This window comes from Chiroxiphia lanceolata, chromosome 17 (genome assembly GCF_009829145.1).
Source record: "Chiroxiphia lanceolata isolate bChiLan1 chromosome 17, bChiLan1.pri, whole genome shotgun sequence".
NCBI lineage: Eukaryota > Metazoa > Chordata > Aves > Passeriformes > Pipridae > Chiroxiphia > Chiroxiphia lanceolata.
In genome coordinates, this window is record NC_045653.1 from 2,899,662 (window position 1) to 2,922,986 (window position 23,325).

The 23,325-nt window shown below is 50.5% G+C and overlaps 1 protein-coding gene across 2 annotated transcripts in view; it reads right to left on the minus strand.

The window, feature by feature from the left end:
• ACSS2 (acyl-CoA synthetase short chain family member 2) overlaps window positions 1-23,325 on the minus strand; it is a 30,992-nt gene extending 7,667 nt beyond the window's left edge. Inside the window, exons 1-9 of one of the 2 annotated variants that reach the window (XM_032704690.1) lie at window positions 23,161-23,307; window positions 22,640-22,835; window positions 6,308-6,399; window positions 5,715-5,818; window positions 5,370-5,442; window positions 4,525-4,600; window positions 3,548-3,662; window positions 1,966-2,004; window positions 122-259 (exon numbers count right to left, since the gene is read on the minus strand). In XM_032704690.1, the coding sequence (XP_032560581.1) occupies window positions 122-259; window positions 1,966-2,004; window positions 3,548-3,662; window positions 4,525-4,600; window positions 5,370-5,442; window positions 5,715-5,818; window positions 6,308-6,399; window positions 22,640-22,835; window positions 23,161-23,284 (957 nt within the window). In that variant the 5' untranslated portion in view covers window positions 23,285-23,307. Of the gene's footprint in view, window positions 1-121; window positions 260-1,965; window positions 2,005-3,547; window positions 3,663-4,524; window positions 4,601-5,369; window positions 5,443-5,714; window positions 5,819-6,307; window positions 6,400-22,639; window positions 22,836-23,160 lie in introns of both variants that reach the window. The other variant, XM_032704692.1, reaches the window with a different exon arrangement.

Here is a 23,325-nt window from a genome sequence, read left to right on the forward strand (position 1 = left end):
TTTCCTAAGACATCTGCGGCTCCTCTTCCTACTGGGGCCTCCCACCGTGACCCTCACCATTTCCCCAGCTCAGGTGTCACTGTGGTCCAGCCTGTCCCACGGCAGGGAGCTGGGAACACACCTTGGGTTTCCCAGTGGAGCCGCTCGTGTAGAGGATGAAGAGCTCGTCCTCGGCGTCGCACCACTCAGGCTCACACTCGGTGCTGGCACTGCCCATCAGCTCGTGCCACCACATGTCCACAGCTGGGTCCCAGGGGGTCTGAGGAAAGCAGGAGATTAGAAACATGCTTGTCCAAAAGCAAGAGAGGAGGACAAGGAGTGCAGCCCCAACCTTGCCCTGCTCGTGGGCCATCGAGAGGGATGTTCACAGCACAGCCTGATGCAAACCATGCATCAGGGCCACAGTCCCACTCCAGAAGCTCCTTTTCTCAGCCCACAGCCATGAGGAAAACCTTTAAACACAGTCTGGCTGCAAGACCTGAAGCAGAGTGTCCAAACCACAGGTCACGCCGACAGATCCCTCTGGGCAGCAGCAGCACCAGGAGAGGCCCTGCAGCAGCAGCTGCTCTGGGCTCTCCCCATACCAGGCTCCTCCTGCCCTCTGGGGCTGCCCCAGCCCCACAGCAAAGCAGCAAGCACAGCCACACAGCCACCTGTCCCACTCACCCTGCAGGGACCCCATGGCAGCTCGGCCCGAGACAAACAGGGACATGGTGGGCTCACACTGCCTGGCCCTGCAGACCCAAAGAAGCCTGTTCTTTGTATTTTAACGTAATTACCCTGATAAGAAGCAACTGCTCCAGTGCAGAGCCACCCAGCACTGGCTGCCTGAAGGTGACAGAGCCACCAGTGCTTGTGGTTGACGGGTAGAGGTCACCCCAAGGGTTGTGCTGCCTGCCCACCTCTGCAGGGTGGCACAGTTCAGGGCAAGACTTAACTCCCCCTGGCCTTCTCACCTTTCCTCAGAGCAGCCTGGGGAGCAACTGAGCAGGCAACATTCCCCAGCCTGAGATCAGGCCTCCATTTCCCACATCTCTGCAAGGGCAGGTACTTGCACGTGCCTTCCTTGCAGAGTTGGAGCTCCCACAGCTCCCTCAGCTGGGTGCACAGAGGCACAAAGAGCAGCCACGGGGTCTCTCTGCAGCCCTAAAGATGTTCATGTGTCATTTGGGCACTGGGTGCCCACAGCCCAGCACGCAGCTCCTGCACACGTGGTGCAGGGACACCAGCTGCTCGACAGCTTGGCACAACTGAGCCCACCTGGAAAGCTTTCATGGATCCCCAGGGCTCCTGCCTTTACCTGGGGAAGCATTTCCACAAGTCTGTCCCACCAGCAAGGCACCAGGTAAACAAGCCCAAGGCAGGCTCACACCAGCCCATCCAACAGTTGCCTCTTCCACTTCTCCTTCAAGGAGAGGAACACTCAGCTTCCTCTGCCCCATGAGGAGGTCAGACCCATGGCACAGCCCCTGAGGCCAGACCTGCCTCTGCCTGCCTGCTCTGGGGTCCTGAGGCCAGGGCTCCTTGGATGAGGCAGGCAGAGCCCACACACTGGCTCTGGAGCTCCAGGTTTGCTGCCTGTGGCCAGGAAGCTGCAGGTGATCCCTGCCAGGCTCACCCCAAAGTGCATTCCAAGAGCTGCTTTTGAAAGGCAGAGTGTCCTCCACCCTCACCCCAACAGTGCATCCCAGTGGCTCTGCATTCCCCCCTCAGCTCGCTGACCTGCCCCCGGGGGGTTCTGGACGTGGATTTGTTCCTGGCAGCAGTTGGTGGCACTGCATTCACCCCCACACCGTGGGCAGCTCCAGCAAGCAGCGGGTGGGATCTGTCACTAACATGCACCTGCTATCCCAGGTTAGGAAGGCACGTGTGGCCGTGCAGCTGGAGCAGTTAGGGAGGTGGGGAGCTGGAGGGGAAGCGGAGGGGAGGTGCCAAAAAGAGGAAGGCAGCGCTGTGTGTAAATACCTTGGGATGGAGTCTCTGTGAACTCTCAGTCTTTTTTTCCTGTTAAAAATCCACAAAGAGGGAGTGAAAGGCGGGAAGAGGAGGATCCACACCAGGCTCTGCAGGCAGGGAGCTGGGAGCCTACAGGCCTGTGTGCTGGGAAACCATCCTGGCAGGCTGGAAAACGCTCAGATCCAGGGCCAGGCCTGGAGATGCCCTCTGGAGCAAAAGCCTGCCCGCTTCCACCACTTTCCCTGGGTACCTGCTGCCTCCAGGGCAGGTCCCCAGGACCACCCCCTGCACAGCTGAGAACAGAGGCACAGAGCCAGCATCCAGCATCCTTACATATGCCAAGGACATGGTAAAGATGCATCCACAAGGGAAATAATATTTAAGAAACTGCCTGAACAAGTAGAGCAGCAAGAGCCAAAGGGTAAGAGAACCTCCTTCAGTCTCTCCTGGGACATTCTGCACAAGAACCTCAATTCATCTACAGGAACCAGCACAGGGACAGGCTTCCCTGCAACCACCCAACCAGGGAAACCTCACACAGGAAGGCTGGTCTGGTCCAGATTTTCCATTCCTTCACATCTACCCTGCCCTCACAGGACAAGGGGCAGAGGAGGCCAAGGCACACAGCCAGGCTGGCAAACACCAAGCAACACTCCAATAAAATTAACACAGCTGAACAAGGAAAACTAACTCAAAGACAGAGAATCTGCTGGACTTCCTTCTTCCAGGGATGTGCACAGACCATCCCTTCTGAAAGCAGAGTCCAAAGCTCAAATATCCCCCAATTACAATCCATTTCTGAGCCAGCAGCCTGGGGATAACTCAGTGCAAATAATCATCAAACACAGATGGAGAGAAGAGACCATTGCAAGACACAGAGCTGTGAGGGAGCTGAAAACAACCTGCCTTGGAAGCAGGTAAAGGCAGTAGGTGGGTGCTGGGCAGCCTCAGCAGCTCAGTAAGCAGCCACAGCTCCACACCACCACCTCCTCCTTCCACCCTCATCTCCCCACATTCCTCTGGTCCACATGCTTCCATCTGGTTTCAGAGTCAATGGCAAGCCCCAGCCCCAGAGCTGACACAGTCACTGTGCCCTGCACACACACGGAACTGTCCTCAGAGCAGGACTGCTGTCATGGCAGGGGGCTGTGCTGAACCCACACCACAAGCACAGACCTCCTGGTTCTTCCTCTCCTGCTTCCACTGTCACAGCCCCAGTGCAGGACAGCACCTGGTCTTTGCACAAAAGGGGAGACAGATACAGGGCTGGGAAGGAAAAGTCCTTTACTGGGCAGAGGAAAACAGGCATCTTGTCCTTGTCCTTTGGAGGATGTACCCCTGTGCCCAGGGGTCCTGCAGGCTGGCAGCTTGTGATGGTGTTAAAGGAAGCAGCGGGGAGAAGACCTTGGTAAGGCAAAGGAATCGTTTTTCAGACCACTCACAACGCAATGACAGCAAGGAGGGGAGGAAACAGGGACAGGAGTCAGAACAGGAGCATCCAGGGAATCACTGCAGTGGTTTTGCACCAATTGATTTGCTGGGTCAGGCCCACAGCAATCCAACTTCCCCCCTCATCCCCCCAGGAATGTACCTGTACATCCTGACACAGCCTCTTGAGAGGGGGAGACTTGCTGCAGGTCCCATCCACTGCCACCTCTTCCCTCCCCAGGTGCTTCACCACGATGCACTTTTTCAAAGGGGATCCCCTGGAAAAGGCAGGAGCTGTGAGATCAGGCTGTTCAGGAGCTGAGCTGGCCCCTCCTGGGATTCACAGGCAGCACTGGAGCAGAGCAGGGGCCTGGAGCTGCTTTTGCTGAGCTACAGCATGTGCTGCCATGCAAACTCCATGGAATTCCAAGGACACCAGCCACAGAAACAGAGCTCAGAGAATAGGAATGGTCTGTGCACAGCTCAGTGGGGATTCCTCGGGTGTGATTCCTGTGAAGAAAGTGGGGATCCCACAAGTCCTTCTCCCAGGCCACTGCTGGGGAAATTCCTTATAAATCCCAATTTGCTTGTCTGTGACCCAGGAGGCATCAGGAGGCTGCTCCCATCCCTAGGCATGAACAACTGCCTGATTCAGAGGGAGGAAAGGCTTTCAAAGCCTGATCATACATCAAGGAAAAGAGTGGGTGTTTGTCCCCTCATGAGGGCCAACACAGCCTACAAAATACTAACAGAATGATCTTATTTCCCTTCAGCCCTGTCAGGGCATCAACACAGCCTCCACTAATTAATTCCCAGCTTCAAGATCACTTCTGTCCTCCCAAGAACCTTTTACAGACATATAAACTTACAATTTTCAAGTTTCAGAGTTTTAAAGGCTTTTAAAGAGTTTGAATTTCTAACATGCAGACTATCTGCCCTGAATTTTCATGTCTGATCTAACACACAAACCCACATTCAGTCTCAGATGCTGTGTCTGTGAGCTCGCCAAAGTCATTTCACCGTGATTATTTCCCTAACATCTGATGACAGTTTGTGCCTGAACCTGAAAACTTCCCCTTCCATTTGTGCAGGGGCAGATTCCAGCAGCAATGCCTTTCTTCCAAGGGGATCCAAACTTACTTCTCTTTGCATTTCCGGATGGCTTCATCTGCAATCTGCTTCAGGTTGACCAGTTTGTCCCCTCGATAAAAAGCATCTGCAAAGTGGTGAGGAAAACATCAGAGGGGCTTCCCAGCCAAGGGAACAGCTGGAGCAAACAAGCAGTTTCAGGAGGGCAGAGCAGAGCTCCTGCACTGGAGGGAAGGAAAGCTGACAGGCAGCTGCTGGGAAAGCTTTCCCAATGCACCCTCTTAGCCCAGAGAAACAGACGCCAAAAGAAACAGTGAAATTCCTTCCCTGGGAGAGGTCCCAGTTTGACCCAACAAATCTCTTGGGAATATTCTGTGGGAAATAATCCAACACAGCCAGAACAGAGATTGCAGTTTCATGGGTCCTTTCCATGCCATGGAAATTAATAAAACCACCATTTTTTGCACTGTTGCAAAAAAACAGCTGGGGAAATGCTGTGGCCTTACTTGCAACCACTGCCACGTTCCTGATCCCCTGCTTTACAAGGCTGGGAGTTGGAGCAGAAACGTCCTTAAAATCGGGGAGGGTGGGAATTTTTTATATTAGGATTGCCTCATGATACATCTTGCAAACATCTGGCTGCTTTTGAGGAGGAGCACGGAGGAGGAGTGTTTAGAAACAAGTTATTAGCAGCTGGTGACATCGGGCTTTACAGGACCAACTGGGAGGGCTGTTTAGAGGCTTCACTGGGTGTTCAGAGTGGGAAGCAGTAATTCACCCTGAGAGGCTCAGCTGAGGCACTGCCCTGCCTTTCCCATTTCCAAGTGCAACTGGCTTTTAAATAAAGCCCTTTCAGACAGGGCACAGCAATGGAGATGCACAGATGCCTGTTTTACCTGCCGTGATGAGGAGAGAACAACCACAGTCGAGGATCCGCTCGCAAAGAGAGTCTGCGGAGAAACCTGCGAACTGCCAGAGATCACACAGCAAGGTCAGCAAGGACACACAAAAAAACCCACCCCAAAAACCCAACAACTGCTGTGCAGTTCAGCCAAGGCAAACAATCCCACCAGGTGCTGATGGAGAAAGCTAAAGGAGCTCATTCCACAGTTAATGCAAGGAAACAGTAGCATTTTAATTTAGTTTCCGTTCATCTCATGGATCAAACTCGTCTTTCCAGCTCCTCTCCCAAAAACAAGAGCTGCTCCCCCCAGAGCTCAGCACCAAGAGCTTGTTCCTACCACAACAGAGTGCAGAGCTCCAATCCTGGCACAGGCAAGCATGGCTATGACCAGCTCCAGGATCATTGGCATGTAGATGGAAATCCGGTCTCCTTTTTTCACACCTACGGAGGGAAAATGAACATGGCATTTGTCAAAATGAACACATCACATGTCAAAAGAACAGGATGTAGAGAGAAGTTCATGATTTTAATTCCACATTTATATGCACACAATAAAAGTCCAGCTGGAGTTAGAGCTGCACCAGCCTCAGGTTTTGCCTTTCCAGCCCTATGGCTCTTGAGAGATGACGGCAATGAACGCTCCATGTTTCTCATCTGCCTCCTTGAAGGAAGCAGGAAAGTAACCAGTGCCCACTGCTTGTTGGAAAAGCCCCAGAGCAGGAAGTTGTGAGCATGGATTTCTTCCTTGTACAGCCGACGTGACCAGCATTGATCCGTTTTCACCAACAGAGCCAGAGCTGCATTGCATTGCAGAGCAAACTGATGGGAATTACTCAACAGACTGGCAATTAATCAAAAAGTGAACCCAATCTCCACACTCCTGGTCAAATGCCTTCCCAGCACCCACTGCTCCTGTTGCTTCACCCGTACCTTGGCTGCGGAGGACGTTGGCGAACTGACAGACTTTGTGCAGCAGCTCATGGTAGGTGATCTTCGTAGAATCCCCAGGTTCATTCCCTTCCCTGGAAAAACAGGGAATATTTGTTATTGCACAGGCATTACAAGGTAAGAGTGACACTGAGAACCGCTTTGGACAACACGTTTGTCCTCACCTGCCCTTCCGAGCACAGAGTAACCAAGCCCCAGAAATCCACTTTTGGACTAAAGTTCTCCAATGGCAGGAAAATTTAGTCCAAAGTCCCCAACCCTGTGTAGATCACTACTGGAAGCAACTGAATGTGTGAAGTGGAAATATGTGGCACTTTCAGAGAGGCAAGGGGGGTCCAAGAGAAGCAAAGCTAAGAGCTCAAGGGCACTGTGGGATTTATGGCATGGCCCCCTCACTCCTCTGTGGATATGTCTGCATGAAACATGGACCAGTGCTTCAGAAATAACACCCAGCCCCCAAAATACCTGACATCTGAGGGACTGGGATGGGATGCCAAGGGCTGTCTTGTTTTCCAAGGTCATATATAAATACACCCATGTCTGTTTGTTCAGTGCCTGCTCTGCCTCATTCTCCCTGTGGTCTCCCATGAACCAGCTCCGGGCTCCTGCAGCCCAGGTGATGGTTCAGTGGGACAAGGCCATTAAAAACAGTGGTGGGAAGAAGAGCCAAGGGCTGCACCTGGAGGTGGGACTGGAATGTTATATACCCAGGGAAACGGTTTGGTACCAAAATGAAAACCAGCTAATATTAAAGGGACACAAGGCTTTAGCCATGCAAACGAGGTGGCACTCCCAGTGCAGCAGGAGATGACTAAAGAATCTGAGATATAACCTCCCACTTGGAGAAGCAGTGGTTTCCCACAGCCAGGAAGCAGTCAGGCACTTTCCCAGGTCTCCCCAAGACAGCCACAACAGAAACACTAATGTCCACTAATGACCTAATGGAAGAACAGGGCTATCACATCACCCTCAGCTGAAAGTCTCCCTGGAAAAGTGTCCCCTCAAGGATGTGCAGCCAAATGAAAAGCAACACTGGTGCTGGGGAGAAGCCAGGAAGCACCTCTGTGCTCCCTCAGGACTCGAGCCAGGCTCCATCTGACTCCCAGATAGAAACCTCACCCTCCAACATGTCAGAGCATACCAAAAACACACACTGAATTCTAGTGAAAACCACTTCCCCCAGCAACACAGAGGGCAGGAAGGTTACTGGGGTGAAGAAATGCATAAAGTAACACCCTTATTTCTCTGTAATTCTGTGCCAGCACAGCAGTGACCACGTGCTCCAATGGCAGACATGGTTCTAGTGGAAACAAGACAAGAGCTGGGAGAGCCCTGCTGACACAAGCTCTGCTCCTCCTGCCCCACGGAGAACAGGGGCTTCAGAACTGGTGGTTACACTTGGATCATCCCATTCAAAAGCTACTCATGGATCTGATGCTTACACACTTATCCCTCCTGATACCCAGTTACATTCCTGGTTTCCTGCAGCTCTGCAGCAACTGGGCCCATGGATACCTGCACTGACACTGGACAGGGAATCTTCCCACCACTGGCTCCTGGAAGGGTGATTCCCTGCTGGATCCTTCATGCAAGTTTGACCCCTCCTAAGTGCAAAGAGGAGAGACACAAAGAAAAAGCAAAGTGTGGTAACAGGAAGCAGTGCCCAGGGCAGGCTCAGTCCTGGCATCCAGCAGTTCCCTCTCCTTTCCCCATCACAACCATGAACATCACTTTGAGCTAAACGAGATGTGAGACCATTAGACAAAGTCCCTTACAGCAGAACTCTCAGCTAGGAAAGAGAAACCAGGAAATCAAGAGTGTTTCCCTTTTGATTTTATTACTTGAAGTCAAAGATCCAAGAGCTGATTTCAGTGCTGGGCTGAGCAGCTGTAACTGATCTGGCTCAGAGGAAGAGCATCTGCTTCTGCTGTGTGTGGCTGCATGCTGGGTGCCTTCCCTCACCATCCAGGTTTGGTTTTCTACACTGCAGGTCTAGCAACATTAAGGCTGGTGCTGTGCAAACCTGCTTGGGTGCAGCAGCTCTGCCCTCAGCCATGAGCCTTGCTGTGGAATGGCTCTTAAAGACAATACAATGCTTCCAAATACACATTGGAGTGTCTCAGCCCACTAATCTCTCACCTGAAGATCTCTGCACTGGGGTCTGCTGGGTATTGTGGGCCCAACAGAACAGGGCAGGGAGGCGGGACGTCCCTTTGCCTGTGCTCAGCTGCAGCAAAGGATCTAATTACAGCCTTTACTAAGAGAGAAACACGTCAGGAGGAATGACCAGCACAGGCTGTCCCATCTGGAAGGCTTCCCATGAAAGGCAGGTAGGCAGCCCACAGCCCTGGGTGCTCTTTGGGGGCAGCCAGGTCACCCAAACTGTGGGTTCTCAGGTGAGCAGCCCTGCAGATCCCTCTGGGCAGAGCTGTGCTGCCCCTCACACACAGCACCCCCGAGGGACACGGACCTCGTGTGAGGTACCGCTCACACCGGCACGGGAGAAGCGCCTCTCAAATACATCAACTCCTTCTTCATCGGGCTCGGGGAGGGAAATTCAGGCCATGGAACAAACCCAGGCCTGCCCTCAAAGCCTGCACACAGGAGAAGTGCAGAACAAAGTCAGACAAAAGTTAAAACTTCTGCAAGGATTTTCAGGGGGCTTTCAGAAGTCCTTCCCGTTCATTCGCGTGACTGCAAAAGAGCTCCGCAAACACCAGCGGGGGAAACCTCAGGCTTCGGATTTTAAGATGATCTTGTGCTTAATGGGAAACAAGTCATGTCCTTGTTTCTACAGGACAAAACACCTCCTTTCACTGCATCCACAGTCAAGGCCCGGAGCAGTCTTTCAAGAGCAGGCAATTGCTTTAAGTCTCTCCACGTCTGAAAATAGTCTGGAGTGCCCACAGCTACACTCACTGGGCTACAGCAGCACTCAGACTGTGCTGTCCCCTCTGCTCTGGCACAAAAGCCCAGAGAATGATGGATTTTAGGCAGGGAATTTAAAGCAATGTCCACTCACACGCTACCAAGTACAAGAGCCTGTAAATTCCTGGCATCGACGTTCTGCCAGCAGCATCTTCCCTGCAGCACCCACTGGACATGAGCAAGAGCTGTCAGTGCCCAGCCTCTCAAAAGGATTCACTTCTCCAAATTCAATTGAAAAAGAAATCAAAATATAATAAAAAACCTCATTCTTCTGAAAGCATTACTGCAGAGCTCACCTCCACACCCATAGCGTGCAGTTCTGACCTCACAGAATCCAACATCCTCCAAGTATATCCTTTTTTTAGGAACTGCTGGTGAAAATAGTTGGCAGCAGCACTGCTGTGATCGCTCGTGTGCCATCTCTGCTCTGACAGCAAGGCTTCTTCTGAAAGGAAAACCCAATTCTCAGCTTCCCAAACTTCCCAGATACGCCATCAGATGAAATTCACAGTGAAACATAGTTTGAGTTTCCTCCAACCCAGTCCTACGTTTAGCAACTGTAATTCAAAATTTTACAGTATCATCTGGGTCACAGCAGGAAAGCATCTGAGTTTTTTAGCACTTGAGAAGCCTGTGTTTTACATGCTGTGTGTTGTGTGCGTGCTCAGCTGGAGAAAGGCAATTTTTGGCCAGATGGAATACATATATGGAAGAAATTCTACCCTGTGAGGGTGGTGAGGGGCTAGAATAGAATTCCCAGAGAAGCTCTGGCTGCCCCATCTCTGGAAGTATTCAAGGCCAGGTTAGACAGAGCTTGGAGCAACCTGGGCTAGGGGAAGGTGTCCCTGCCCAGGCAGGGGGTGGAACTGGATATCTCCAACCCAAACTATTCTAGGGTTCTGTGGCCTCCACTGAACCACCCACCAACTAAGGAAATGCAAGTCCTTTAAACTAAACACACAAATGTACAACTGGGGACCTTCCAAGGCAGGCCTTCTCCTAGAAATCCTGATTTGTTGGAAAAGGTGGGTTTCATGAAAAGAGGACAGTTTTCTAGCTGCTTGCAGCCATTCACTGCCAGGGCCAGGCAGCCCAAGGGCATCAGGGCCCACCACCACCAAGGTGTGCAGGACAGCAGGGCCCAGCTCTGCACAGAATAGATCCCTGTCAACATAGGAAAGGCTCTGCAGAGCTCTTATCACACCACTCCCTTCTGCCAGCAGTTAAAATAAGGGGCTCCCCGCTTCAGAACAGGCACCATGACACACACAAGCCCCACTGCACAGGCTTCCAGTGGTCCTGCCACTGTCTGAGGAAGGAATGACCCCATGGAGAAATCACCCCAGGCAGGGGAGCAGGAAAACACCAGGTGGAGAACCTGAACACTTGTCACCTCCATGGGGGCTCAGACTGCCTGCTCAGCTGGGGAGTTTGACCCTGGAGATGCAGAGCCCCAGAGCTGTTTCACCTGGTGCCCAGGTAGTAAATCACACAGGTTAGCAAATGATTTAGTGCTGTACACACCCTGTGGAGCAGGGAAATGGTCTGTAGGACCAGGCAAGTGTTTCTCAGAGCCCCATTAGCTCAAGCACTGACCCTGTGGAGCAGTCAGGGGTGAGGAGCAGCAGTGCAGGAGAGGGAAGCTGTGCCCAGATGTCCTCCTGGATGTCTGCACCAAAGCAGGTCGAGAAGTTACCACGCTCTGCCAAGCATCAGAGCTGACTACAAGACTTTCCAAGCACTGGTCTGCTTCAACCATTCATCACATAACCAAGAAAGCTGAGCCCATCTCAGCTGTAGGATGACAAGCAGCAGTGAGGGGCAGGGACTTCTTAACCTGCTACAGCTCAGGGGCCAAGGGGACACACACTGCCCAGAGCAGCCAAATGGACCAAGCAAAGCTGGCCCAAAAACAAAACCAGCAATGCTGCTTGGTTTTTCCTTTTCACTGGATTTCCAAAGAAAAATTATTTGCATAACCTGTTTGAGTAGCAGATGACTGCTGCTTCCCTCTGCATTTGCATGGAGCAGCAGGAAGCACAGGTTGCATCAGTGGGAATTACGGTTTTCAAGGTAATTGCTGATGATAATTGTGGTTTACAAGGGTTATAACACTACAAAGAGATGCTGGTGTAGAGGAGAAGGATGAAATGAAGGCAAGCAAGTGAAGTGTTAGAAGTTTTCAAGATCTGCCAGACCATCTGTAGATCCACACAGTCGGAAACAGAAAAATCACAGACCAAAGCAAACTAGGGACAAAGCCAAAGCCTTTCTGGCCCCTGGAAATGCTCCCACTGAGGACCAAAGGGGCTGCAGATCATTTAAGCTTCTCCTCTAAACTCCCGTGGCACATCATCCTCTTTTTACAAGGACACGTAGTGAGAGGCCAAGCAGGAGTGGCTTCAACTGAAAGACAGGAGGTTTAGATTGGATATTAGGAAGAAATTATTCCCTGTGAGGGTGGGGAGGCCCTGGCACAGGTTGCCAGTTCCTGGAAGTGTTCAAGGCCTTTTTGGGTGGGACTTTGAGCAACCTGGTCTAGCGGAAGGTGTCCCTGCCCATGGCAGGGGGTGAAACGAGATGGTTTCTCAGGTCCCTCCAAACCAAACCATTCCATGACTCTCTGATTAAATAAAAGCATTAACCCAAGGTGACCAAGCACAGCTGCAGTGTGGGGCACCTGGAAGGTAAAGTTTCAGAGAACAGCAAATCACCTCAAAGCCACCAGGTTTCATTCCCCAACCGACAGGGAGGCGACAGCAGCCCAGAGGGCAACTCTGCTTAATGCAGGAAAAAGGCTCCACGTTTCACCTACTGGAAAGTACCCTTAAGAAAACATGGATTCCCGGCTTGAGAAAGGTTTTGGAAGAGGCAAAGAAGCAATAGGAAATGATGCAACACCACAGGAAGAATTTGCACAGTGGGGAACCACAGAGAGACTCCAGTAGGGCAGAGATGGGGACAGTGAGAATGTCCGCCCTAGGACCTTCTCTGTTGCCATCTAAACTAAAACAAGCTCAGAGCCCAAAATCCATCCTGAGCATGGGATCAAGTGCTGCATGAGAGGCACAGGATGGAGACAGCATGACCACCAGCTCCTGCTCCAGGAGCAGCCTGTCCCCAGAGCAGGGTACAAGGTAAAGGAAGGAATTTTCCTGCTGCGGTGACGGCTCCTCACGTGCAAGGTCACTGGGGGCAGCCAGATGGGCTCATGGCTCCCTGATTCATTCCACGTCCAGAATTAGAGCAGCCAAAATGCCAGGGAGAGCTGGGCCCAGCCAAGCTCCTGCCATGTGTGGAATGGGCTCACGTGTGTGCCCCGTGGGCAGCGGGAGCCCCGGGCCCTTCTGGTGCCTGCCCAGCACCAGCTGCTCACACACCTCCTGTTTTCAGGACACTCCCCAAACCTGCAGCCTGAAAAGGGTCTGCCTGGAGACAGCCTGGTCCTTTGGGAACAAGAGCAGCCAAAACTGACAAAAATAGGATTTCCCCCTCCACCCCATTTGACACAGGAACGGCAGTTGAGTAGAGACACCTTTAATAAACAGATTATGGTGAAATGTGGAGTTTGGGGAGACCAGCTGTGCAAGATAATCAGAAAAAGACAGCATTTCATCAGAAAAAAATGCTGGTATTTGCATGGATTGTTCAGTGTGGAAATAAATACTCCTGAACAGACTGCCCAAGCAGATGGGTCTGCTGCAGGTCTGCACCTCTGGCTCCAGGTTTGCAAAAAACCTTCATGAGAACATTGCATAATAACAGGGCAGCCAGCCCAGCCCTGCCCATGCTTAATGTCACCCACCTCCCACCACAGTAATGCACGGCAGGGATTTCCCAAAGCAGTTCTGGGAAGGCTGAGAGGTATTTTGAGCAGCAGGTTTACCAGAAAGCTCAGGCTCTACCATCCCTGTGCCACGCTTGAATCCCGCTGCATCATGATAAGGATCACGAAAGAAGAAGTGGTGTAACAACAGAGTGCAGCTTGGGAGGGGCTGGTGAAAAGGTTATCCCAGTGAGTTCAGAAATATTTGGCAGCAATGACAGAACACTGTTGAGTAAACCTGGGAACAGAAATCCTAGGGAAAAGAAAAATCTGGCCAGTTTAACAGCATCTCCTCCTAAAACCACACGGTTAAATCTGAGAACTGCATTAAAACCACTCAATGATTTTCCCCTCCAGTGCCCCCCATACACATAGGTAGGGCCTAACAAGGCTCTTCTTCAAATCCATCTCTGAGCCAAACCATCACAACTTAAAGTTGACCATGTACCTGGGATGAATAGGTTCCTACTGCCACAAAGAAACCCAAACCAGGCTGGCAATCAGGAGCTCTATGCTCTACAGAGCATGATGCACAAAGTCCAGCCCCAGCTCAACACAGGCAATACTGAGCTAAAATAGAGCTTATTTCTACAGGGACACTGGGCCACCATCTGCTCTTTGATCAAGGAATCAGTCTTCTAATCACCTTCAAAAATAGCCATGTGGAAATGCAGCCTACAAAGCAAACACCCAACACCCTGCATGGTTGTTAGTGTCCCATAGGAAAACCACATCCATCTTTCTGTCCTTCCTTCTCATTAAATACATTCCCAGCTACTGTCTGTATTTGCTGCCTTTCAGAACCTAAACAAATACCAGAAGCATCTAGAGAAATAATATTTATCTTGCGCAGCCCAACCACTGTTCACTTTGCCATACCCTGAGCAATCCTACAGCACAGAGTCCTGCTGGAGGTGGACACTGCTCCAAAATCACTCCTTTATTTACTGACCTGCCAGAATCCCCTCCAATTTTCCCCACTCATGCCAGGCTATGCCCTAAAATCTACTTCAATCCCCTTTCTTTAGGCAGCAGGGTGCTCAGACATCTCCAAAGGAACCATCCAGTCAAGGGGAGATGCATTAACTCTAATCATGTTCTTACTTTCCAACATTATTTTTACAGCACAAGAGAACAGCCACGGAAGAAAAATGCCAGCTTTTTGCCTATTTTATTTAGAGGAAAGGTTTTTTTTAAGCAACTTTAATTATTTTTTTTGGAAACAGAATGATTACACAGCGTTGCAACAGAGGTCATGTGCAAGACTCATGCAGTACATCACTGAGTCTGGCTGCCCTCAGCCAGTGCTTGGAACCCTGCAAGCCAAACCCATGGAATGCTGTGGAAAAATGTGAGAGTTTGACATGAGAGGAAACATTTTAGATGTTTACCAGCAGTAAGTTTTTCAGAGGAGCAAGGACTATTTTTATCAGTCCGACAGGAGGACAGCTTATTTTCAGCAAAACACAGCTGATTCCTTGTTTAAACAATTTACAGTTGGGCCATGGAACAATTTACAGATCCTGGATGAAGCTTCTGTAAGTAAAATAATCAACAAGTTACCTGCAGCTGAGAAATGTCCCCTTTTGGCAAATAACTGCACCTCTGGATGGAGCATCTTACCAAATTTTGAAGACCTTCTAGAAACATGGAAAGCCAGGCAAGTTGATTTCAATGGAGGCTCAAACAATATCCATGAAGGTCATGAGAGGAAATTTAAACTTTTAATCAGATTTTATGGTGGGCATTTCACCTTCATGCCTCATAAACCTCTACAGGTGTCACCTGCTGGACTGTCATATAAAGAACATCTCTTAGAAGATGGTCAGTGGCAATAGGAATGGAGAACAGGCTTCACTATCACAGAATGGATGGTTTGGGTTGGAAGAGACCTTAAAAACCATCTGGTTCCATGGGCAGGGACACCTTCCACTAGACCAGGTTGCTCCAAGCCCTGTCCAACCTGGCCTTGGACACTTCCAGGGATGGGGCAGCCACAGCTTCTCTGGGCTATCAGGTAGGTGGGTGTGAAAAAGCAACTAGGAAGGCCCTCCATTTCCTTGAGGGATTCCCCTAAAGAAGGGAGGTGACACCTAAGAAAATGATGAGCTTTGAATTCGTGGCCAACTGCCAGGGCTCACGATTTCCTATCACACCACATTTCGACACTTACAACAAGTGATGTGCAGAAATGCAAGCAGAGAACTGAAACCTGCTCCAACAGGCCCGAGCTCCCTGGGCTGGGGGGAGGCAAGAGGTCTTGTGGTTTCACAGTGGGTATTACAGCCCAAGAGCTTTGGGCACAGAGAGCCCACCGGGCACAGCCAAGGCAACTACCCCCAGGAAAGATGCCACGCTTGGAACAAGAGCCACTCACACCTCTTTTGGCAAAGCCTGATCAATCCATCCCCTACTTGGAGCACCCACATGGAGCCTGAGCCTTGTCCACTGCAGCTCCGTTCACACCAGGGTGCCAGGGAAGAACACACAAGCCATTCACACAGCTAAAATAATCAGGTTTTCTAGTCCAATAAGCAAACTGAAGGCTCTGATCTTCCATGTCCTGGATCTGTACAGGAGTTCACCATCCCCTTTGTCCAGGAACTCCATTTATCCAGCCCAAGCTTCAACTCTGCTGCCAATATCTGCAATATGCCATCACTGCACAACTGTGGTGCCCCTCCCAACAGTAACCAAGTATTCTTAAAACATATCAAGTTCCCTGTAATACCTGCCAGCACAACAAGATAAAAGTTTCACAGACATGAGAAAATCCAGGTGCTCTTGTCTGTGCACACACCCTCCTCAGTAATGACCCCAGGCAGTTATTGTGCTACACACACCCAGAGGTGTGCAGAAATGCAGCTTTGGACAGGGTATAAACCAACAATTTTGGGTAAGAGTGTAAGCAGAAACTTATGAAAAATTATTAAATCCCTCGTGCTGAATCACCAGAGCAAGACCCTCTCTCAGAGCAATGAGCAGCACGAGGAAAAAGTACTAAATAAGAACATAAAAGATGCCATGGGTGTCATTTAAGCCTCAGCACTGCACTTCAGCACTGGGGTGTTCACAGCAGCTCAGCCAAGAGCCTCTCAGACTAAACCAAAATGTCATGTTGGGGCAGAACCAGCATCTGATGTTTTGTCTCCAGGACCAGCAGCAGGAGATGCTGTTTCTGGAGGGCACGTGAGCCCCCATCAGCAGCTTGGTTTCAACGCTGTCCTTGGGGGACCTGCTGCTGGTCCTGAAAAGTGACCCCTGAAAGTGAGGAAGCAAAGGGCAACAGTAAACAAGCTCCAAAAACCACTGTTCTTCCATCCACAGTTAAGTTACTTTCTTGAACAACCTTTTGTGGGAAACTTCCAGAAGGAAAACAGCCGTATCCATGTGCTTAGAGCCGCCTGCCCCGCGCTCCGGCACTGCCAGCAGCTCCACCACCTCTCCCAGCAGCCTGCACTGCTCCATGCACACACTGACCCTGTTCCACTAGGGATGCAAGTCAGACCTACTGTTTCCCAGGACCCCCTTCATTGCTCTCTCCGAGCAAAGAGGGGCTGGCAACCTCCCAGCCCTTGGCAGGGCAGCCCTTTGCAAACACCACCAGCACACCCTGGCCAGCAGCTCTACAATTCCACATCCAAGTTCCTGCCCTCCTCTGCAGCACATGCCATCTAATCCTGGGCACTTACAGACATCCCACTTGTTTATCTGGTCAAATACTTCCTGGATACTCCCTTGTATTTATATAGATGGATGCTGTATCCCTGCCAGTAGCAGCTACCAAAGGTTTCTGAGCACAAAGGCTGGGAACAAACAGATCCAACAAAACCCAAAGGAAAGTTGCTCCCCTGAATCAAGGCAGCTGAGCTGCTCTCCCAAGTTGGAGGGCTTAAACAAACCCTCTCCTCGCTGCTCTGCCACAGAGCAACCACACAAGTGCTGCCTGAGTGCCTTCTTTCTTAACAGATTTGATTTAACAGAGGAGAAAGGTCCCGTTCTGTCTACAGAAGCAGAATTACACGTTATTTGAGCTCAGTAAAAGCTACTTCCAAAGAAAATCTTGAGTAATGTAGAACACCCTCCCATGGAGACACAAGTCCAGGGGTGCTTCTGAATGGGCAAAACCATGGGAAACCACAGGCACCATGTAATCAAGTGGTCACCAACCTTTCACACCTGCCCCTTGCCCTTGTTGCACTGCGGAGCAGAACAGCACAAGGCCGGGAGAACTCACCACCTTCCTGCTCCTGCCCTGCATCCTGTGATGGAAAAGGCTCTGCAGAGCAGTAACAGGGCTTGGAATCCCCAAAACATCAAACTAATCACCCTTCCCAGCATCTCCCTGAAAACCAGCAAGTGTAGCTGACATGGGTGAGTCAAGTTCTGCTTCCCAGTCAGCCCCTGGAATGGGAAAACCATTTCCAGTGACTCCGTGCATGCCAACTGCCTGAGTACCACAGTGCTCAACCCCCTGACTCAGAGCATCCAGGAAAGCACACCCCAACATGGGAAACCCACAGGACAGGACCTGCCTGAAGGGGGTACTTTGCTGCTCTCACATAAATAGTTCAACCCTCACCTGGGAACTACCTCAGAGATTTCTCTAGTAATGGAGAGGACAGAGCACATGAGCACAAGCCATTAACAAAACCACTTGGGAATGAAGACCCTCAAGATATGACAGGAGAAAACCAGCAGATGCCAGGTCTTGGTGCACACACACACAGACCTTGGAAATAAGTTTCAGACCATGATCCCTGTGTTTTCCAGCCTCTCAGGCCAAACCAAGAACCTCCAAAGCTTTAAGCAGACATCACCATGCTGCCCTGGGGCAGCACTGTCTACATCTCTCATCTGCAACCAAACCCACAGGAGGACAATCAGAGCAGTTACATGGAACTGGTTAATTTTCAGCCCAGCATGGCCTTGCTCCAAACAGCCAACAGCCCACAGCTGGAGGCTCCATCCACCTATGGAGAAATGCCAGGGAGATACACCTGAGGATGAGCTCTGAGTCCCTCCTGTCCCAGTTTGCACTTATATATGAGTACCCAAACGCAGCAGCTGCTTGCACTACTGCCACAGCACTAACCACACTGCTGGGTGACTGTCCCAGAACCAGGAGAGGAAGAATTCCAAAGAAGTTGGGAAAGCACATGACTTGGACGTGTCTGAGCTACTACACTACTCCCTTTACTCCACGTTTCAATCCTGTGTTTCTGTTGATGCTCCCACCACTCCCACTCCTGCACTGCCCACACAGCTCAGTCAGAGATGTTGTCATTTGGAGGGATGAGAAATGCTTTCTGGAGCATTCAGGCACATGTAGCCAGTTTTGCAACCCCCTCCCAGGCTGGCAGATTTCACAAAGAGAGAACAGAATTACACTTTCTGGCATGGTAACTGCAACTGTCATTGCCCCTGAAGCAGGTACAAGATTTACAGCTCAATAAAACACTAATACGTTCAGTGTAATTTCTTTCCTACTTCAGGTGCATCTGATCTCCTTGATCTCCAGAAGCAGAGCACTGTACTGTCCAGAAATGCTTCCAAAAGAATTAATATCTGCCAAACCCACCAATCTATCACTCAGCACACACAGCAGGGAAATGACATGGATTTTCGAGGATGCTGAAGAGGTCACCCCTTTTCCCATGGAAATCCTCATCAGGAAAGGAGCTGTGCTGAGCCTGGGTAGGGCTGTGAGCATGAACCAGACCAGGCACAGGCCTGCAAGTGTGGATCAGTAAAACCTTCTCAGTGGTGAATTTTGTTCTTTAAACAAACTGTGTGATTTAGGGGGTGTGCTTTCACCACCAGAAGAGTGTTGAAAGAGGCTTCATCACTGGAACTATAACAAGTCATCCAGGAAGTTACCAAAGAAATGAAGAGTCAGTTTGACATGGGACACTCCAAAGCCCTGAAGCCAGTGGGAGCAGCAGAGCCAAGTGCATCATAGAGAAACTGGCTACAATTAAGCACTTTAAAAGGCTGGATATTAACAGCCAGCATCCTCAGTCACAGCCTCTGTGCATATGACAGATGTGTGGGTTGATTTGGTTGTTTTTCTTTTTGTTTTTTTAAAAATGCTCTGTAGTTGTGAGGTTTTTTTCTTGCAGAAAGTTTTATTGGAAGATATGTCAGAGCTACAAGCCCATAAATCCTGTATTACATTTTAAAATAAAATAAAATAAAAAAACCCAAACCAAACAAACCACGCCTTCTCATCTTATATTTGCATGTCCTGCTTGTTCTAGGGAACAAGGGAATAATGCAGTTATTCTCTTGTTTAAACAAAGCTCCAGAGAGCTCCAGCAGCCTTTATTATCTTTATTGCTCCTTTCTAGGTGTGTTACATCATATGTCAGTATCAAGAAAGCAGAAAATTAATACACTCTCCCAGAGCAGGCAGAAGCCAGCAGCCCCTGCTAAGCCCCCACACCTTGGCTACAGGGACTCTAAAAACACTGTGCAAAGCTGCACCTCCTGCCCCTGTCCCCTGGTCCCACTAAGCACCACCAGCACTGCAGCTGGAGTGACTGGTTTGAGGACCAGAGGCACAGGTTATGCACAGAGCAGGCTGCATCCAAGTGCCTTCACACCCTGGGGTCTAATTAGAGAGAGTTTTGCAACGGGTGTTGTTCTTTTTGAATTCCCACCTGGTTATACTTTTACCTCCACAGCTGCCCAGGCTGAAGTTTAGCTGAGATCACTGACAGACACTCCAGCACAGAACTAAGGGCTGCCCCAGTGCCATGGGCATGTCTACAGCACACTGAAGGAACACTGTGCTCCTGCCCTAATTAACCACCCATGACAAAGTCCTCAGCACTGCTCCAAGTCCCCTCAGTGTCCCAGCAGTTTGTCCAGCGTGCGTTTCACCTGCGAGTCCCACAGAAGTCACCACAGGTACCCACCTCCCCAGTAACCACTGTGACTGACCTCAGCCTTTCCACACAATTGTGAAAGAGATTTCACTTTTGAGAGCAGCACTTTATCAGAAGCGTTTCCTGGAGCTTCTGTTCCTTTTTTTTAGGCCACATCAGCAGCACCAAGCAGAGAAAGAGGAATCAAAAGCAGCAGAAAGAGAAATACTTGTAACGTTCGTGAGCAGTGTGAGATACCAGAGTGAAACAGGCCACAGGGAAAATCCAAGTGTTTCCTGCAACTCAGGATGGGCATTTTGAACTACACAGTCCTCCTAACAGCACCGTGAGGACACCACCACGACAGCAAACGTCACCTGTGTACAAGTTCTAGTGCATGAAGCAATCCCTTGTACTGCCCTTTGTGCTGAAAATGCAATTCCATGTGGCTTGGGATCAGACCTCCTTAGTGGAGCCAATTTGGGCAGTCCTGGGCTGCTGGTGGTGCAGGAACCTCCAGAGCAGCTTGGACATAACAAATGCAAATGAACTGCTGGCTCCTTCCAATCCCAGCGAGGCTGGAGACAGCCAGTCAGCAGCTGAGTTTTGTCAGCACACATCACTTCTCTGAGACACTCAGCAATGCCTCCAAACATTATTCACCTCTTCCCTAATTTCTCCTCTCTGAAAGCAGAGACCATGGTCCTGCATCTTTTCAGAGCTCCCACAGGTGGGCAGTCACCCATACCTTGGTACAAGGTCAGCACATTTTCCCACTTAGCAGGCTACAGACTTCTTAGAAGCTCAGGTATTCGAAAATAAAAAAAACCTATTTGGCTTTCAGAGGCTTTAATTTCTCTTTTCATCTTTCATACAGCACAACAGACCTCAAGTGCTTTAGGGAGCCAGGCTCATTCCAGAATGTTAAACACAAAATGTCAGAGGACAAGATGAGAGCAATTAATTATTGTTTTGTTTTGAAGAAAAGTATGTGTCCAAAGAGGAGTAATTTTATGAGACACAGCCCTCAGCCCCACTTCCTCAAGTCCTCAGTGCCACAGGTCTGCAGGTCAGTACCACACATGTCATGTGTCCAGTGTGCCTCTTCCATCCCTCCCACCGGCATTCCCACCTGACACAACATTCCCAGCTCCACACAGCAGTGCCAGGTCACTTGTGACAGAACCATGCTAGGAAAGTTTATCCCAAAACAATCAGGGAAAACTGTCTGCTGAGGAGGAGGAGAGACCTTATTTTTCAGCACTGTGAAACACCACAGCTGACAGTCACCCACCACTCTCATATCCACTCCAAGTTTTGCTCAGCACCATAAATACCCACACAAAGGCTGCCAGAATAACTAAGAAAAATCTTCACCAAGCCCAAATTAAAGCTGTAGGCTGCTGCCTCGCTGTCACCCAAAGATTTATGTGCAAGAAGAAGGTACCCAGTCCCTCCATAAAGCCCAGCACTGGCTGCCAAATGGCTCTGTTTGCTAACACACCTTTACCTGAATGAGTTTACACAGTTTTCATTCAGAAGCCACAGTCATTTTGCATCTGAGCGAGTCTGAGAATGTATTTAACTAGCAGGGAAGTATAAACACTTTCAACATTTCACCTGTGCCTTATCAATGTGATTATTTGCTAGGCAGTGCATGTAATTCCTCTGCTGAGGCAGGAGTGCTATGGATAGAAATTCCAGTGTGAGCCCTTTACACCAAGGGAAACCTTCAACTGCACAAATCACTTAGAGGATCTGACATTTTTATTGCAATGACGGTAAGACTTCTCCAGCTGCTCTGCTGAAGGGACTCCCCATATCCCAATGAGTGCATCCCTAACACAGGGTACACTTAATTGTGCTTCTGCACTGCCACATACAGTCATATCCATGCAGCATAAATACTGTTTCAAGGGAAATAGCAAAATGCACAGGAGAGCCAGGCATGGCAGTGTTTGGGGACACAGCTGAGGTGCCAGCTGAGCTAGTTCAGCAGGGATTGTTAATTCTGGAGCTCAGACATCGCCAGTGAAACCTACTTTGCATCAACATGAAAATTAAGTTTCACATAGATTTTAACACTAATTACTCTGGTAAAAAATACAAACATACTTGAGATAGGGCTGGAAGTAACTTTTCTTCCTAAAGGTAAATAAGCCAGTCTTTCTGAAAGCACCAGTGTTAACATGTTTAAGTAGAATGAATCAATATATAAGCTCAGGTATTTGGGGAACGTTTCTGCCACAGGAGTGGAAGCTTGCCAGACCCACAAAACAAAACCACGGGAGATATGGGGTTTATGAGCTTTCAGCTGTCAGGCATTAGCTGTTCCTCACCCCAGGTCTCCGTCCACATCTACCTCCTTCAGCAGGGAGTTGTAGCACCCGCCTCACTCCCATCTCTGACTGCTCTGAGCTCTCAGCAGGTACAACTGCAAAGGCAGAGCTGGGAGTCAGGTGCTCCCCGCTGCTATGCCGGGCACTCCAATGCATCCCAGGAAGGGCAGAGAAGCTCCACGGCACAGCTCTTCCCAAGGACACTGGAAGCAAACACTTGCTGTACCCACCTAAAGGTTAAAGCCTCTCAGGTTCTCAGCCTCTCATTCACCTCAGCGGAAACTGACACTGTTTGTCCCCTTTCGCGAGGTATTTCCACACCTTCCACACCACAACAAACCCAGAAACTCACCAGTAAAACGCGACTTTGTCCCCGAGCTTCTTCTCATTGACGTTTCTGTCCAGGAGGTTGTAGCAGATGTTGGTGGTCGCCCCTTTCATCCACTCCACGAAGATCTTCCCCTTGGTCACGTCGAAGTTGTACTTCAGGAAGGGTCCCGTGTGCTGGCTCTTCCAGTAGAACTCCTTAGCGATGTCACCCCAAAACTCTGCAAAGGGAGGCGGAGGCCACGGCTCGTGAGGGAGAAACAGGGATGAGGGGAAACAGGGATGAAGAAAACAGTGATGAAGGGAAACAGGGGTAAGGGGAAACAGGGATGAGGAAAACAGTGATGAAGGGAAACAGGGATGAGAGAAAACAGGGAGGGATGAGGCAGATGACACTTGTGCGGACACGAGGAGCACCCTCCGAGGAACACCTCAGTCGTGGGGGGCTCCCTGCGGTCCCCACACACCCCCAAGCCCTGCAGGCAGCCCCGGGAGGGCCCGGGGAGCCGCCGCCCCGCCGCCCCACTCCCGCCCGGCCCCGCTCACCGTGCGGCTCCTCCACGGAGCGCTGGTAGAGGCGCTGGTAGTGGGGTAAGGAGGGGACGTGGGCCGCGGGCAGCAGCTCGGGCCGCGGCCGGTAGAGCCGGGCCTGCTCCCCGGGCTGCACCATGGCGAGGCGCCGGGCTCTGCCGGGCGGGGGCCGCCCAGCCC